This window comes from Pleuronectes platessa, chromosome 11 (genome assembly GCF_947347685.1).
Source record: "Pleuronectes platessa chromosome 11, fPlePla1.1, whole genome shotgun sequence".
NCBI lineage: Eukaryota > Metazoa > Chordata > Actinopteri > Pleuronectiformes > Pleuronectidae > Pleuronectes > Pleuronectes platessa.
This window is the reverse complement of record NC_070636.1, coordinates 9476829-9492783: the sequence shown is the minus strand read 5'-3', so window position 1 is coordinate 9492783 and position 15955 is coordinate 9476829. Positions and strand designations below refer to the sequence as shown.

Sequence of the window (15955 nt, the reverse complement as noted above, 5' to 3'; positions counted from 1 at the left end):
TTCCGGCCTGGTGGTTGTAAACAATAAAACATATCAATATTTATAATAATAACGTAAACATTGCTCGCATGAATAAATAATATGTATTCGTACACATGTCTTTGTGCCACAAAAATGAATGTCTTCTTCTGTTAAGCTATTTTCATTATCAAGTTGGGAAAGAGAAATACTCAATTACTAGCAAATATGATAATAATTGTTAATAATACTTATTTCTAAAACTTTGTTCTGAGTGTAATTTCTTTCCCCCAAAAAACCCAGTGTATCTCGGGCAAATTGTACAGTGAAGTCAAACCTTCGTGGCAAATAATGGTCATACTCTACATACGTCAAATTGTTAATATCTTTCATTCATATTGCACATATCTTTTTTCCAGTCTTTATAATATTTCTATAAGGTTCCCTATTTCTATGCTCAGCTCAAACACACCATAACAAATTCCTAATATGTGTACACCTTCTGATAAAATGCATTTTCAAACCGGAGCTGAATGTTGTGCAAACACAAAGGTATCACAATGTTCAATATCAAGAGTAAAATCTTTATTATTCATAACAGAACACATACATACAGACTCATACAATAAAAAAAATCAATGGGTTTATTACGAGTCCATTTAAACACACAGTATCATACAAAGACAATGTACAAAGACGAATGAAAAGAGCAGCACTTGGAGATCCATGTTTTTCTTTAGAGCCCTTGAAGTTTGCTGCAAAAGATTAGTGTGCACATTAGTGAATGTTGAAAGCACAGTTATCTGTAGTGAATCATGTGATATTTAAAATGTAAGGAGAACGCATCATACCTGTCCTCAACGGTTTTGTTGGATGGGTAGTAAACCTTAAATGTGAAGCCACTTTTGGGGAATGAGCCCTGTCAAAATCACAAATCGTTTACAAAACATGTGAGTGAGGCGCATTGGCTAAAGGAACCAAAATATATAAATTAAACCACTACCACTTGTAAAAAAACACATTCTATCAGACTCGGCCCAAAGATAAGATAGACTAATTAAAGCTACATCTGTTTCCTACCGGGTTAATGCAGAGGCAGTCTGTGTTAGTGATGCTGAAGGGGTCGTATTTGTCTGCGAAGATGATGACGTCAGGGACCGGGTAGACACGCAGGGAATAGTCATAGGCCCAGAAAACAGGACTGACATACAGAGGCAGCGGAGTCAGGTGACCCTGAGATAGGATGGTCTTAACAAACTGGGGAAAGGGGCAAAAGAATAACAAGAATTGACATGTTGTGTTAAGAAATCCATGCAGCAACAACTCATTGCTCTGATAACACTTGGAGATAATTACTGACTTTTGAACACTGTGTATCAAGAGAAATAACACTTTCAACAACATAACTTGTACTTTTCTTCCTGTGTATGTGTGTGTGTGTGTGTGTGTGTGTGTGTGTGTGTCTGTGTACAAGACAGAACATTTCACTCAAGTAAGAAGGTTCGTTTAGCTGTAGAGAAGTTGAAACTCACATGGTTTGGAATGTCAAGGTTGGTGTTGGGCAACCTCACGCAGTTCCTGCACATCTTATTGACCAGGTCTTCTCTGATAATGACGATTTCCTGGCTGCAGTATTGGATCCTGACAGGAAAAACACACAATGACAGTGAAGGTCAGTCACTGTGGTTTATGTCACGAGTCTTAGAACACTTCTCATAACACCTTACATATCAAAGTATGTAAAGTTATGTAGTGACTTCAACAATTAAAACCCTGATCAGAGAATATGTCCACATGTGATAAAAGTCACATATTGGTTTTCACCTGCATGGGTTAGTCGTGAACACAGAAAACGGCACCCTCTCTCTGAACTCCTCTGTGATGTGGTCTGCCAAGGGAGGCCTGTGGGAATCATACTCAAGTTTATCCTCATTGATCCAAAAACAATAAACACAACTCACATTATCATTTCAATTTCCAGATGTGTAGATTGTGTTTACCTAGGCAGGATGGTGCCTGGACCAGGGTCTTCAGGACCAGGGACAAACACAAAGCGACTTCTGCAGGTTTAGGATGAGCAGACTTCAGTCAAACGTATGGAAACTACAGGAGTTAACAATAGAACTAAGTTTGAATCAGATCTTACTTGCTGTGAATGCTGGGGTATGAACATATGGCGTCAGCGAGCGCTTTCAGTGACTCTAAAAAGAGAAAGATGATGACATTCTGAAATGCAGCAATTTATCCCACACAGAGATCTTAATAAGTACAACAGGTTATGAGTGGTGAGTTTCACCTTTGAGTGATTTGATCTGTGTTTTTCCATATGGAGCAGAAGAAAAGTTCCCACACAAAATAAAACAGGTAGGAGGCATCGCTGCATAGCCTGAAAAAACAAAGTGAAAAATGAATGTGACTGGTGTCTCATGGATAACACCTTTAAAGTTCATGACCATGGTGCAAGAGCAGACCTGAGAACATGAGGTTGAGCTTTTCCATCACTTCAACACTGTCCAGCCACACGTCCGAAGCAATTACCATCATGGCATCCTCGTTGTCCTCCTCGAGCTGCTTCAGCTTGGCAGAAGCCTTCACTGAGGTGGTGGACGGGCCCCCGAAGAAGTTAATGTTGCCGTAGTACGCCCTGGACAGGAAGCAAGGATTGTGTATCAATGCAGGATTTACCTTAAGATACTTAAAAACCCAACTAAATACTAAACTTAAACCTGAAATTGTACTTTCTTGATTCTTGTTGTTCTGGGTTTGTACCCTCATGGTTGAATGCACTTATTGTAAGTCGCTTTGGATAAAAGCGTCAGCTAAATGAAATGTAATGTAATGAAATACAAATAATTTATTCAATGAAATCATCATCTTGTAGCTAAAGCGAGTCTACATTCTCAGCTGTTGTAAGATATTTAAAACAGGTACAAAATTACTTCAGTGACAATTTCACTGCAAACCAAACAACAGAAAACAGAGAAAGTCAAATGACTTCACAGCCTCTGACTCACTCCATTATCTAACATGAGGCTGGATCAATAACCACAGATAGCTCCCTACTTCCACTTCCAATGAGTTTGTCTCAACACTTCTGTTCGAACCCACTGACCTTGTGGCTGACGATGGCTCTGTCGGCGGAAACCCAAAACCATTGACGTGGAAAATCGAGTCCTCGTACCAACCTACAGCAGAAGAGGCAAACATACGGATAAGATACGTCACATGACATTTTATTGTTTTTCTTTTCCCCCCTTTATTAACTAGGAGTTGTTTTCTTACCCTCTGCCAGCACAAAGCAGGATTCTGTGTACAGGCCATTATGAAACTGGTGAGAACGTCATTAAGGAGTTCAACCTTTTTAAAAGCCACGAATTTTAAGAGAATACAAATTACTCTTTGTTGACAGGCTAACACAAAGAGGTTAAAGGATATTGCTTTGGACATTTCCAGCTGCACAGTTCCACTTGGGTCCTCCAGGTGGAATTTACCCTAAGAAATATTTAAGAAACAAACTTTTTGTAAATCGGACAGACGGGAATATTGAGATTTTATCAAGGAGATAGAAAAAGTCAAAGATGTGTTTTCTTTGCGTGAATTTAAACAGAAATGTATAAACTTCTCTAACTCACCTCTTTCAGCTGTGTGATCATCCCGAGTACAATCACCTCTCCGAGTTTAGCTGTGCTACCGAGCAACGCTTCGATCGTCTTCAGCTAAAGACAAATCACAGCAAAACGATCTGTAAGTGAGATAATTTTCGCTCCAAATTGACGATGATGATTCAAATGATGATTATCTGATACCTGAAATTTGTTTTGTCCCTCGTCAACAGCAGCTCCGATTGCAGGCGGGGTGAACAGCTCGTGCCGATGTGTACGCTACAAAAAATATGTCTGAGTAAATACAACGTACAAACTGCACAGCTTGTAAACAGCAGGGAGAGCAGCCCACCATTACTGACCTGTTGTAAGATTGTGTAGCGCTCCCTGAAGAGTTCAGCTTTGTCTTTGGCCAAACCACATAGGCTGGGGGTTGGATGTCTGGTCATACTGATACTGAATGGACATATAAAATAAATAAAAGACCATATAAAAGCTTTTAAAACTTTGCTTACGAGCGTCTGCAGTTCATGTGAATGTCTACACTTGGTCTAACATGAGCAACAAGGAGAAGTACTTTAGTTTCATTTTGGTGCCAAAGATAGAAGGAGCTCTCCCTTTACTCACGGTACGAATTTCTTCCGTTCCAAACTGTAAATGTATCGTGGCACATGGAAGGCTCCGATGATGTTGAAGACGTTATCTCTGGAAGACAAGGAAACACTTCATGTGCCACGTTTTTTCATATTTTCAGCTTCATTTAAAAAAGTCTCGCGGATATTAATGCATGCTACTTCTATTTTTGTAATGGACAACAAACTGTAACTTGCATCAGGATTAAATGATTACAAATATAGAAATTAAATAATATACCACATGGAACATTAATTGGTTATTGCCCCACTTACATGCTTTCATCGCAAGACTGAGTGCAGTCCTGCACGGCAATTTCCAACACAGGCAGCTCTATCATACTGGAGGACACTGTTGGGAAAACACACACTGTCGTCACAACATGGACACTGCGGTTTAAACACATCAACACACATTGTGCATTAAACACACTGCGATCTGTAGAGGCCGACTGTGTTACTGTGCTTTACATACATGGCTGCTTCTCCACTGCGTCCAGGACTCTTTCAATGACATCATCCAGCTCAGCAGGATCAACGGACTCCAGCGCCTCTAAGAAGTATTTGCTGGCGTCACTGGTGCAAGAAAACAAGGAAATACAGTTATAATTTATTTTACTTATACTATAAAACTACAAACTATAACAACACCCCAAGAAAATGTGTGTCTGTGTTAGCTTCTATACTTAACTTAACTTGTTTACAACAATAGACATGTATTGAAATCCGTTAACAGGAGATACAGTTGTAGTTAAAGTGCTGAAACGTTAAATTGATGAGGCCATAACACTGCTTATAAGGTGGTTATAGAATATTTATCATTCTGCTGTGGGCCACTCTGCAGATTTAAATTCAGATGTTCATATCTTCATCTGTATTTACTCGCAATCAGCACTGGGACACTGTTTTCAGAACTGGGACACTCATTTAGGAAAATCAGTGAAGGTTGAGGTGAAATTGATGGGACCTACTTTAAAGATAAGGGGATGAAACGAGTGTAAATATGAACACAGAACTCTTCAGTTCACTGGTAAAATGTAAAGTTCTCGTCTTCACAACACAAGATGATTAAAACCCGCCGCTGTTATTGTTTATTTCCTGTTTCCACTCATACACAACAAAGCAGGAAGCATCGATCCACGTTCTCCCAGCTGACAGATGAACTGGGAGCTCAGCGCGTGGAGCAGCAGCAGCTTTAACTTTCAAACTTTCAAAACAACGTTTAGAACATAACAACAATACATACGGCCGCAGCATGAGTCCCCGCATCTTAAAGCCAGCGGACACTTTGGTCTTTATTTTGCGAGCAACATCCATTTTTGTTTTCTGTCTATCTGTCCGACTCAAGCTTTGGCGCTAAATGGCTACTTCCGCATGTATTTCATCACTTCCGCTGAAGACTCGCGGAAAAGCAGCGAAAATTAAAACAGTTGTTATTTTTGTTTGCAATGATAATTGTAATAATAACAGCATAAATGATAAGAATAATAAGCATCATCCAATTTACATACATAATACATAGAGCTTTTAAAGTGATATAAAATGAAATATAATGTGGTTAAATTATAAAAGATGTACTGTGTTTCTATAAAATCATGTAAAAGCTCACATAAATACAGAATGATAAGAAAACAAGCTCTAGTATTAGATTTACCAAACAATGATATTAAATAGAATTGATAAATGTATGAATCACCATAAATAGTCAAATGTAGTAATTGGAATAGCTGATATTTTAAGTGTAAGATTTTCTACCTGTAAAGTATACAAATTAATAAAGAATATGATAAACAGATATTTTCTAGTTCTTTGTCAACCTTGAGCTTTTGTGACCGTTACATTTTTCACTTGTATTATGTTCATGAGGTTTATTTTACCTGATTAATGTGTGTTATTAAATTGACCACAAACTAACCCACATAAAGCTCTAAGGACTTAATTCTGCTATACTTGTTGGTTTGTGGAACTGTGGTTTAAACTAATGTGTATAATTGAATCTGAATTTAAATGGAAGTTGTAAGGAACATGATATCCAGTCTGCAGTAACATCAGGGGTCAGGGGTACTTGAAGATACAACAGGGTTTTTATTGACCCTGGGTCATCTGACAGGTTCATCAGGTCCTGCACTTCCTGTTTGCTCCTGTGTGTTTCTTGTTGTTCTCAGTTGTAGACTACTGCTTAGACAATGCTCTCTTGAGTTGGAACAATGAGCTTCATACATTTGATGTAATACATTTTAACCAGTGTTTTACACTATTGCTTATCTGACACAGAAAGACCTGATAAGTATCTATTTATGAAGTGTATTTATTTTTGTTTATTGTTTTTTTTATATTTTGGGACACAGTCTACATCTATTAATCAACACAACATAAAATGTATGCACTGAATTAAATATATAATATATAATTTACACTGTTACACCATTAGGTTCTAACCCCTCATGTATGTTAAGCTGATGATAAATTAGAAACACCTTTCAAATAATGAAGTACAGTCCCACACCATCTTTAACTATGACCTTAATAATAAACATGTAATTTTAATTTACACAATTAAACCTGGTCTATAAAGACTATGTTATATCAGGGCAAGATTAGTTTGAATTAGATTGTACTGGGGTACCTAATACAGTGGTCACTGAGTATACTTACATGATAATGAGCAATATTTTAAAAGGACACATTCCATTTTGTCTGAAGAGCATGTACCCAAAATATTTTTTTCATTATTTATAGTTCTTCAACCCTTTCGATTTCAGCCATAACCCCGGTCTGATTTGAAAGGTAAGTTAACGTCTTACAGCCAAAAATAAATAAAAGAGGTCCCAAACCAAAAGGAAACCCATGTATAAGGTGACTATTTTTTAAATAAGGGAAATAGGGTCTGTAGTTTGACTATTTGTGTGAACACCACGTGATCTGAACCCAACAGCTGTTCCAGTCATGTACAGATCTGAACATGTTTGGACCACTTTCCACAGATAGGTGGTGTGTTCATTTTTTAAAAACATATTGAGTTTTTTCATGATTATGTAGTATATTTGATCCAATTCTATTCCTCTATTTACCCTTATCATATTTAATTTAGCTTATGTCTTATGGTGTTAATAAACACACAATTCAGTGGGCTAGGTGGTAATGGGTTTATTTTATTTTGAAACACCGAAAACCGGATGTTTATTCTAGGGTCTTTTAGCAGCTTCACATCGACGTCCTCCTGCCGTTTTGACGTCAAATGGACAATTTAGTTTTGGATTTCACAACAGAGGAAGAGTCTCGTAGCGACTGAGCATCGTGCTGCAGCCTGTGAGTGTGTTTCACTTTGTTTCACCTGATTCTCTGTGGAAAGATGTTTCTGTGTTTGAACCCCAGCGCAACGTCACACTACGAACACAGGCTGCAAAACATGTAACAGCAACACACCACCCCCGACCCCCACCCCCACCAACAACATGCACCTTAGATTTAACATGTGACACGATTAGTTTCGTCTGTTTCATCTCAGCCTCGAGGACATGTCTCCATCTTTTCTTTTTCTTGTGAACAGCCATGGATCCAGAGTTCGAGACCCACCGCTCGGAGCTGGTGGCCCGAGAGAGGAGCGGACACACGGCGGTGGTGGAGGACAACCTGCTGTACGTGTGGGGGGGCTACGTGGTGAGAGAAACCGACAGATAACCCTAACCCTAACCCTAAGCACACAGACAAACAAACACCAAGACAGATAAACACACAGGCAAACAAACAAACAAACAAACAAACAAACAGTCAGATTAACAAACACACAGGCAAACAAACAAACAATCACCAAAGAACCTATTAGTGCTCAAGGATATTTTCTGATCAGTGTTAACAAAAAACAAACTTACACACCCCTAACCCTAAACCTCAAGTTGTGTAATAAACTAGTCCCAACGCAAAGTGCTATAACAAGCACTGATCACACAGGACAGCTCATACATAGGCCACACTGCCTAACATTTAATACATATTATTTAGCCGGGGGCAGCTGTGGCTGAGGGGTTGAGTGGTTCGATCCACAGTCTTCTCCATCTGCATGCCGAAGTGTCCTTGGGCAAGTTACTGAACCCCTCAATGGACTTCACTGTAACTCTCTTTGCTGTGCAATATTCACTGTGCTATATTCAGTCTGTCTGTGCAATGCAATGGTTTTACACTGTATATTTCAGTAATAATTCTATTCATATTTTTCTATATTCCTTACACTGAAGTATTGCATGTTACTCATTACTTACTAATGCCTAGTTTGATTCTTGCTGCTGTAATATTGCAAATTTTCCTCATTTGGGACTAATAAAGCATTTTCTTATCACATTCCCCTAAATGTGCCAGAAGTTTCCATCAAGATCTGTGAATTATTCCCTATTTTCCTCAAACAAATTTCCATTCAATCACAGATAGTTAAAGAAAGTTATAAAAGAAAATTTCCCTAACCCTTTATCCGGATCCACACATAATCCAACGGGTTCTCCCTTGGCCCATGTCCCGTCCTTCTTTCCACCAGTTGCTGGGGAAATCTGTTCAGTGGTTATTACATGTATGTTTCCCAAGTATGGATTTAACTGAAACTGTGAGGAAAAGTTTGTATATCGAAAAAATAAGCACGTTTTGAATTTAGCGTAGGAATTGCACTTCATACCAAATACTTACAGTAATAACATTGCAATCTAAGTCTTGAGACATTATCCTGCTGGAAGTCATATAATAGACATATTTCTTTCTCTACAGTCAATTGCTGATGATGAAGTTTTCCTACCCAGCGATGAAATCTGGGTCTATGACTTACAACAAGGTGTCTGGTAAGAAAAAGAATCAGCATCCGAGGGTTCGGCTGTCGCCTCTATTGTTAGAAACGGTGTGACGACTCGTGTGGGTTTGAGTCGTTGTGTGTCTTATAAATTCTTTGTCTTGTTTTTTGAAGGAGAGTGTTTCATATGACAGGCGACGTGCCTCCCTCCATGTCTGGGAGCTGCGGCTGCTCCCTGAATGGAACCATGTACATATTTGGAGGGTGTGACGAAAACAGACAGACCAATGAGGTGAGGCCGGTAACTGGTGCTCCGCCCACCACAAGACCCCTCGATTTTGATCCACATGTTTTAAAAAATGTATTAATTTGTGGTTAAATAAATGAATATTGCATTTTTTTAACAATAAGGTATATGTGAGTAGCTTTTTCTCTAAATTTGTTGTCAACATTTTAAAGCATTTTTTAAATTGAGACTCAAAAACAGAAACAGATGTATATTAATGCTTCAGTCTCCCAGAGGTCGCGGCTCTGTAAAAGGCTGACCTGAGGAAGTGACCAGTGTTTGCCCCCCAACAGCTCTACTGTGTCAACCTGACGGATGGTAAATACAGGTGGAGGAAGATGGCACACGAGACGGGCTCTGCTCCGTCACCTCGAGACAAATTCTCCTGCTGGGTTTATAAAGGACGGTAAGCAGAGCGAGGACGTCCACTTCAACAGATCTGGGATTCCAGTGCTGTTGGAAAATAGCACTGTGAAGTTCATCAACTAATACTTAAACACAGTAATTGATAACTTGTCAATACCTCACAGATTGGAAACAGTTTGATACATGTAAGTTTTGGGGAGCTCAGTGTACAATTCATGTCTTTTCTTTTTCAATATTTTGTTCCCCATATTTGTCAATTTTCAAATAATTTCAAAATAATAAAGTTGTGTATTTTTATTTACGTATTAGTTATGTTTATTTCAGTTTAAATTCTGATTATCTTTCTTTTATCATAATCCAGGTTAATCTACTTTGGAGGATACGGTCACAAGCTCCTGACAGATGTCGACAGCAGGAACAGAAGCTTCATTGTAGATGAAGCAGCTTGGGTAACTTTTGTGTTTTATTGGCCTCAATAAGAAAATGGTACAAATCAATTTGATCTCCCTCGTATCATGTAGCTCTCTTGTTGTTGTTGTTTTTGTTGTTGTTGTTGTTGTTGTTGTTGTCAGGTGGAGGATGTTTTCTGGGGATGGAATAATGAAGTTCATATATTTGACCCCAGGCAAGAGGGTTGGAGTGAACCAAAAACCCATGTAAGTCAGTCACGTGCTTGTATGCAATGATTTGGTTTAGCAACATTAATGTATGACACAGAGAAGTAAGCAGTATTTTATATAAAAATAAAAATTATGAAATACACAAAGAGATTTCTAATTGTGTGGCAGGGCCGTGCTCCCGCCCCCAGGGCTGCCCACGCCTGCGCCACCGCTGGTCACAGAGGATACGTGTGTGGAGGCCGAGTCATGGTGAGATCTCTACATGCTGCTGACTTCTTCTCTCATATCTGCATTCAGTCACTGATACAACACAAAACGTCAAAGTCTGACATTTGTAACTGTACTTTGTTTAAAACAGGAAACCAGAACAACTGACATTCACTGTCTGGACTTAGAAACATGGACGTGGTCAGAAATGTGAGTGTGTAGTGTAACTCAGGAAACTATGAAATAATGAGACATCACCATCCTCTATTGGCATATTTATTATTATCTATTTATCATTCCAATTGTTTTTTAAATGTATGTAATTCAGTTTTTGCCACATTTTTCTTTGACAACATTGTGTAAAACATGTTTTCCAGACATCCGGTGTCCTCGGCTCCGGTGGGCAGGTCGTGGCACACACTCACAGCGGTATCAGACAGCACCTTGTTCCTGTTCGGGGGTCTCAGTTTAGACTGCAAACCAATGAGTAAGAAAATGCACCTGTTTGTTTTTTATGTTTATTTCCTCTCTTCCTTTGTTTTAAAAAAAATACCACTTCCCTCCATCAGGTGACGGGTGGCTGCTTGATGTTGAAACCAAAACGTGGAGAGAAGTCGAACATCCCTATAAGGATAAGCCAAGGTAGCAACACATCAGTACTTTGATGTTAAGGTGCATTTATGAATGTGCTGTCTTGTTTATTTATCACTTGTTGACAGATGGTCTTTTTGTAAGAATATGAGCAGATTTTAAGTTTGTGTCTTTTCCGTTTTCTCCGACTTGAGGTTGTGGCACACGGCATGTCCAGGGAAAGACTCTGACGTCATTGTGTTCGGTGGAAGTTGTGATTACATCCTCCTTGTTGACACTGTAAGTATCACTGAGAGAAAAACAACACAACCATAAAAAAAACCAGATGTGAACTAAATTCGAAATTTTTAACAGATTTGGAAAAATCATCCCGAGATATTAAGTTGCTGTTTTCTCAACAAAAAAAAAGAATATCCACCACAGCCTTTCTGACTTCACATGAGCACAGAAACAAAACTATGTTAAGAGACAATTAAATGTTTTGATGCACATTTTATGCAGGTTGTGTTCTTCACCATTCAAATCAACAATATCAAAAATAAACGAATACTCAAAATCCCTGTAAGTTAAAAAAAAATGAAAGTATCTCCCTTTAACAAACTGTGTTCACTATTCATTGTCTGAAAACAAACCTTACTATGTTATATTTTGCATTAGGGTCACTGCAATGATGCACTCGTTTTCCAGATGCAGCCGTATCCTCTATTCAGGTAATTTTTTCTTTCATGAAAAATAAAATTTTATTTTGAATGATGCTATAGTTTCACTTGTTCTTCTCCTGCTCTGGCCAAAAGCTAAAAATAGCTGGCTCTGTATTTATAGCTCATGTTATAAATAATCCAATGATGTAATAATGACGTCTGTTTTTGTTAAATCTTTTCACAGGATTTGTGAAGACTTCATTGCAAAGAACATGAGGAGCCATGAGATGCTCAGAAACCAGTTTCCTCTCCTGCCTCCTAAACTCCTGGCAGCAGTGAAGAAGAGGACGTCGTTCTACAGGACTTCAAAGAAGCAAAAACCCACCTGAACGACCAACATTCACCTAAATGCCAACAACAATGCAATATCAGTACAATTTTTATTTATGTATGGTTCTCCCGTCAGTGAGAATATTTATCTCACACTGCAGGGTAGTAGTTAAAATATTTTATAGTGTTATATATATTATTGTTTATTGTGTTCACGTGATGACTGTGATGATCAAATAACACAGTGGGAAGTTTTGTTTTGTCTGATGTGCATTTTTGGCATACACACACACACAGACACACACACACGTACACACAGACACAGTTTCTCTCAATCACGATCACATGATCTAGTAAATTTTTAATTGCAATACAAACCAAAAAATTGCAAAATCGTCCTGGTTGAAATATACTTTCCTTGAACAGTGATAAGTTTATTTGATGAAGAATTTACAGAATCTCTCATGCACGTCAGCTACTCGGTTCCACCACTAGGCGGCAGCAGGCCCCTGTGCTTCGATGTGTCAAACTGGGTCTGACTCAAAGTCTCTGTGTTGCCTCACATTCCTTCTTCTTCAGGGTGGAGAAAAAAGCAGGAACTGTGGTCAGGAAGGAAACCTTTAAATAAACAATGTCGGCTCATACCTCTGCACGGTTGCTGCCACTCACGAGAACATATAGCCTTATAATGGGCTGCTGGTGGAAAATGTTATCTTTGCATATACAACGCCCTTAGGAATGGGCCTAAATGTGCAGAAGTGCACATTTAGAGAAATGTCTGTGTTCACTCCCTCACCTATTAACAGACAAGTTAAAGTAAGGTTAAGTAATAAGGTGCATGCTCTGTGGGAGGCCGGCAGGACTGAGAGGGTGAAACCTCACCACTGCAGATAACAAACCAGTCAGGCCGCTGTCAGTCAACAGCTCTGAGAGGACAAACCTCCAGGCATCTGCTCAGGCTGCTGCTGATTTAACTCTGGAATTACACTGTTTCTTGTTGTTAAGTAAGACTAGTGTCAATCCAAAGGAGTTCAGCTGTGTGCGTTTAAATTTACCCAGGAAACCCTGCATGGAGTGAAGTGTAGCCTTCCCTGTGTCGCAGGGAGTTTGTCTGATTCAACCCTGGTTTCCTCTCTCAAACTGTTGTATTCCATATAAAGACATAATCCCGGGGACAGTAGCTCCTCAGCTGGGGGGGGGGTCAACTAAACTCTCGCTCAATAGTGTCCATCAGCTCCTCTTCAGATCCATCGTACGGGATGACTGGCATGGTGAGAGAGGAGCTGTGGCAGCCAAAAGTCCTGGGGAGAGTTTGGAAGCATGTCAACAGGATGCTGAATGAGGACAGCAAATCTAAATGACATATTTGTTCTCTTTCAAACCAGATATGGCCTCATTTATTGAGTAAAATCCCATTTAAACAATCAAATGAAGATTCCCCACTGGATATGTTAAGGAGGGCATCGTGGAGAAAAGGCCTGTGGTATGAAATACTGAAATACCACTGTTTTTGTGGTCAAGGCTTTATACATTTCATATTTCACAGTTGTGCTTCAAGTTTTCACACTAAGCTCCAACAAAGCAACACTCTTGTCTGTCCTGTTTGCAGACGTCTGACTAATCTGATCTGCACTGACAACAAAGACTTGGTATTTGGATCCCTCTGAGTTGAAATCGATCTGGGCCCTGCTCGGATTTTACTACTCCACTGAGCTCAAATCGTTTTAATTATTGATCAGAGTTTTCTACTTACAATTGTTTTTCTGATGTGGGCACAGAGTCCAGCAGAGACCCTCTTGTCAAAAAGCCCCTTGAGGAGGATGATGAGGAGGAAGAGGACTGACATAAACCAGAGACAGAAAGAAAACAACCTGATCATTAATCCAGGAACGTTGTTAATTTAAAAATAAAAAAATAAAAAAAATAAAAAAAACTGGGATTAAAATCTTACAAGTTGAGCTTATTCCAATAATAAACACAATACAAATACTAGAAACATAAAAGTCCTTACATTGTTTTGACTGGTGCCCACTGTGTGTGTTTTTAAGTGCGTGAAAGCATCCTTGCTCCTCTTGTTTACATCTTCAGCTCCTCCGCGGGGGACACGTGGCTCCTCGGATCCTCCCGACGCGCTGAGCCGAGGAGCCGAGCTCACCTCGTCCTCCGTGTCCTCCCCGCCGAGGTGGCACAGTCCGTACGTTTTGGATTTCACAAAAGTCTTCTTGGGAGGTGGTTTCTTCGCCGTGGTCCTCTCTCGCTCCTCATAGTCCGCGAGGACCGTGTCCAGCTCAGCATCGATGTCTTCATCCTCCCCGGAGAAGTCGGAGTCGGGCCCCTGGCTGTGGCAGTCCGATTGCGCACGGTTGCGCGCGTTCCGTAAAACCGCGTGGATCTTCAGGGGCTTGAATATGCGGCTGTCCTGTTTGGGGGACGGGACCCCGGCGGTTGTTTTAGTCACGTTCACCTCGCTGACACACGCAGGAGCGACTTTCTTCCCTCGGCTCGGACTGCTGCCCATGTTCAGCGTGTCTGGCTTCTCCCGAAATCTAAAGTGCCATTTCCAAATCCCCCTTCAGGCACAGCGAGAAGCTGCCAGGGTTGAATATTAACCAACAAGAACTTGATCCTTGGCTGTGTTTAAGGTCAGTTCTCAATTAGTGAGACAGATCTTTGGCTAGAAATCAGCTCTAAAGGCCAATTTCCCTAAACTCCTCTTCCCCTCATCCGCAGAACTGAGCTCTGATGACATTATTCCAAGGCTCTGAGTGGCTGTAAACTTTGGAGTAACTCAACATCAGGATGAGAAGCAGTGAATCAGTTACATAACACCAGTTTGGCTCAGGACCTCAGGGAGAAAACTCCGCCTTCATATAGTGGGAAACACTCACCCTTTATGATTCCATTATTTATGCTGAACAAAAGCCACTTTCTCTGTCGAAGCTGGACTGTTGAGTCTCTCATGTGAGTTTTAATGATTTCTGTTTGAAGAAAAGAAAACTGATCCTTGATCTGGAGTCACTCCCTGCTCTGACAAAGAGGTTACATAAGGATTGAGAGAGTATGAGGATGAAAAGGCTAATAGGGGCAGTTAGTTTGATTTATCAGCCACAATCACCAGCCTTTTGCCCGTCTGTGCACAGCTAACGCGTTTTACTGTGCCAAGAGAGGTCAAGAGTGAGTGAGTTCCTGTCCGCCCGCCGGGGCCCGAGAGGCCCCCAGCTCACCAGCCCCTCCGGTGACTGATTAAGACTGAAGCACTGAGTCACAAGACAGAGGGGGCATTCCTTTCCAACAGCCCGGGCTTCCCAGAGATTCCTCAATAAGCTTTTGTCTGGTCCACTTGCACGTACAAAAGACGGAGCGGGGGCATCTCCCTGCCCGAGCTGTCCCAACAAGAAACCCCAGAGTCCAACCCGATGCAAAGACCTTGTTTGCCATCGTTCATTAAGCAGGTCCTTCGTCCCTCTTTCCCCCGCTTGTGAGTGCAAACATTTGTGTGTGCGGCAGACAGCTGTGCAACCTGTTCTCTCTGGAGTATGACCAAGTCAAAGACACCTGCTGGTTGAGGCCAGTTTCCAACTGTAGGGGGGGGGGGGGGGGGGCGGAAGAACAGCCTGCAAGATCCAGATGTCCCATCAAGAACATTCCTGCTTCACTGGCTGAGTTCTAGAGAACTTTTGTGGACGTTATGTTGTCACCAAAGAGGAAAAGTCAAGGCTTCCTCTCCTTGACGTGTTGAGGCTGAGCATGTTCGTGTGAAACTACAAAAGAAGCTGTTTTGCAACAACTCTCAGTTGCAATTACAAGTGTGTCTCCCTCATCGTATCCATTTCAGTATCAATACCCCCAGTCTCTCTTTAATTCACTTCAAGGATGGAATCATCTTGGAAAACAGCCTCCTGTTTGTGCAATAACTGGATAATTGTACCCTGCAGTTTCCCCCTCTCCATA

At 40.4% G+C, this 15955-nt stretch overlaps 3 protein-coding genes across 3 annotated transcripts; 1 reads left to right on the top strand and 2 right to left on the bottom strand.

Moving 5' to 3' along the window:
* Positions 1-528: 528 nt before the first annotated feature.
* Positions 529-5576, bottom strand: pole2 (polymerase (DNA directed), epsilon 2). The gene is made up of 19 exons (XM_053434521.1): positions 5439-5576; positions 4668-4768; positions 4469-4544; positions 4188-4265; positions 3923-4016; positions 3765-3839; positions 3591-3674; positions 3394-3450; positions 3241-3289; positions 3071-3143; positions 2430-2602; positions 2255-2344; positions 2105-2159; positions 1959-2018; positions 1783-1860; positions 1491-1599; positions 1039-1215; positions 810-877; positions 529-713 (listed from the first exon to the last, which is right to left on the bottom strand). The coding sequence occupies exons 1-19, from the start codon at positions 5507-5509 to the stop codon at positions 695-697; spliced, it is 1587 nt and encodes a 528-aa protein (XP_053290496.1). The 5' UTR covers positions 5510-5576; the 3' UTR covers positions 529-694.
* Positions 5577-7363: 1787 nt separating this feature from the next.
* Positions 7364-12259, top strand: LOC128451445 (kelch domain-containing protein 1). Its single transcript, XM_053435282.1, has 14 exons — positions 7364-7501; positions 7743-7852; positions 8945-9015; positions 9138-9255; positions 9543-9655; positions 9977-10064; positions 10188-10271; positions 10404-10484; positions 10594-10652; positions 10820-10929; positions 11012-11084; positions 11228-11312; positions 11691-11743; positions 11919-12259. Exons 2-14 carry the CDS (start codon positions 7745-7747, stop codon positions 12061-12063), a joined length of 1188 nt encoding a protein of 395 aa, XP_053291257.1. The 5' UTR covers positions 7364-7501; positions 7743-7744; the 3' UTR covers positions 12064-12259.
* Positions 12260-12288: 29 nt separating this feature from the next.
* LOC128451446 (uncharacterized) lies at positions 12289-15457 on the bottom strand. The gene is made up of 3 exons (XM_053435283.1): positions 14016-15457; positions 13758-13843; positions 12289-13305 (listed from the first exon to the last, which is right to left on the bottom strand). Exons 1-3 carry the CDS (start codon positions 14520-14522, stop codon positions 13206-13208), a joined length of 693 nt encoding a protein of 230 aa, XP_053291258.1. The 5' UTR covers positions 14523-15457; the 3' UTR covers positions 12289-13205.
* Between the last annotated feature and the right edge of the window lie 498 nt (positions 15458-15955).

Bases quoted from the DNA above. Each gene is read 5' to 3' on its own strand.
- pole2 (XM_053434521.1), bottom strand. From the start codon at position 5,509: ATGGATGTTGCTCGCAAAATAAAGACCAAAGTGTCCGCTGGCTTTAAG. The intron at 4,545-4,667 runs GTATGTAAAGCA...TTTTCCCAACAG, and splicing joins CGCAGTGGAGAAGCAGCCAT to TGTCCTCCAGTATGATAGAG. The intron at 1,861-1,958 runs GTAAACACAATC...TGATTCCCACAG, and splicing joins CCAGGCACCATCCTGCCTAG to GCCTCCCTTGGCAGACCACA.
- LOC128451445 (XM_053435282.1), top strand. From the start codon at position 7,745: ATGGATCCAGAGTTCGAGACCCACCGCTCGGAGCTGGTGGCCCGAGAG. The intron at 10,065-10,187 runs GTAACTTTTGTG...TGTTGTTGTCAG, and splicing joins TTGTAGATGAAGCAGCTTGG to GTGGAGGATGTTTTCTGGGG. The intron at 10,930-11,011 runs GTAAGAAAATGC...TCCCTCCATCAG, and splicing joins TTTAGACTGCAAACCAATGA to GTGACGGGTGGCTGCTTGAT.
- LOC128451446 (XM_053435283.1), bottom strand. From the start codon at position 14,522: ATGGGCAGCAGTCCGAGCCGAGGGAAGAAAGTCGCTCCTGCGTGTGTC. The intron at 13,844-14,015 runs GTAAGGACTTTT...GGTTTATGTCAG, and splicing joins TGGGCACCAGTCAAAACAAT to TCCTCTTCCTCCTCATCATC. The intron at 13,306-13,757 runs GTAAGTAGAAAA...AACTCTCCCCAG, and splicing joins CCCACATCAGAAAAACAATT to GACTTTTGGCTGCCACAGCT.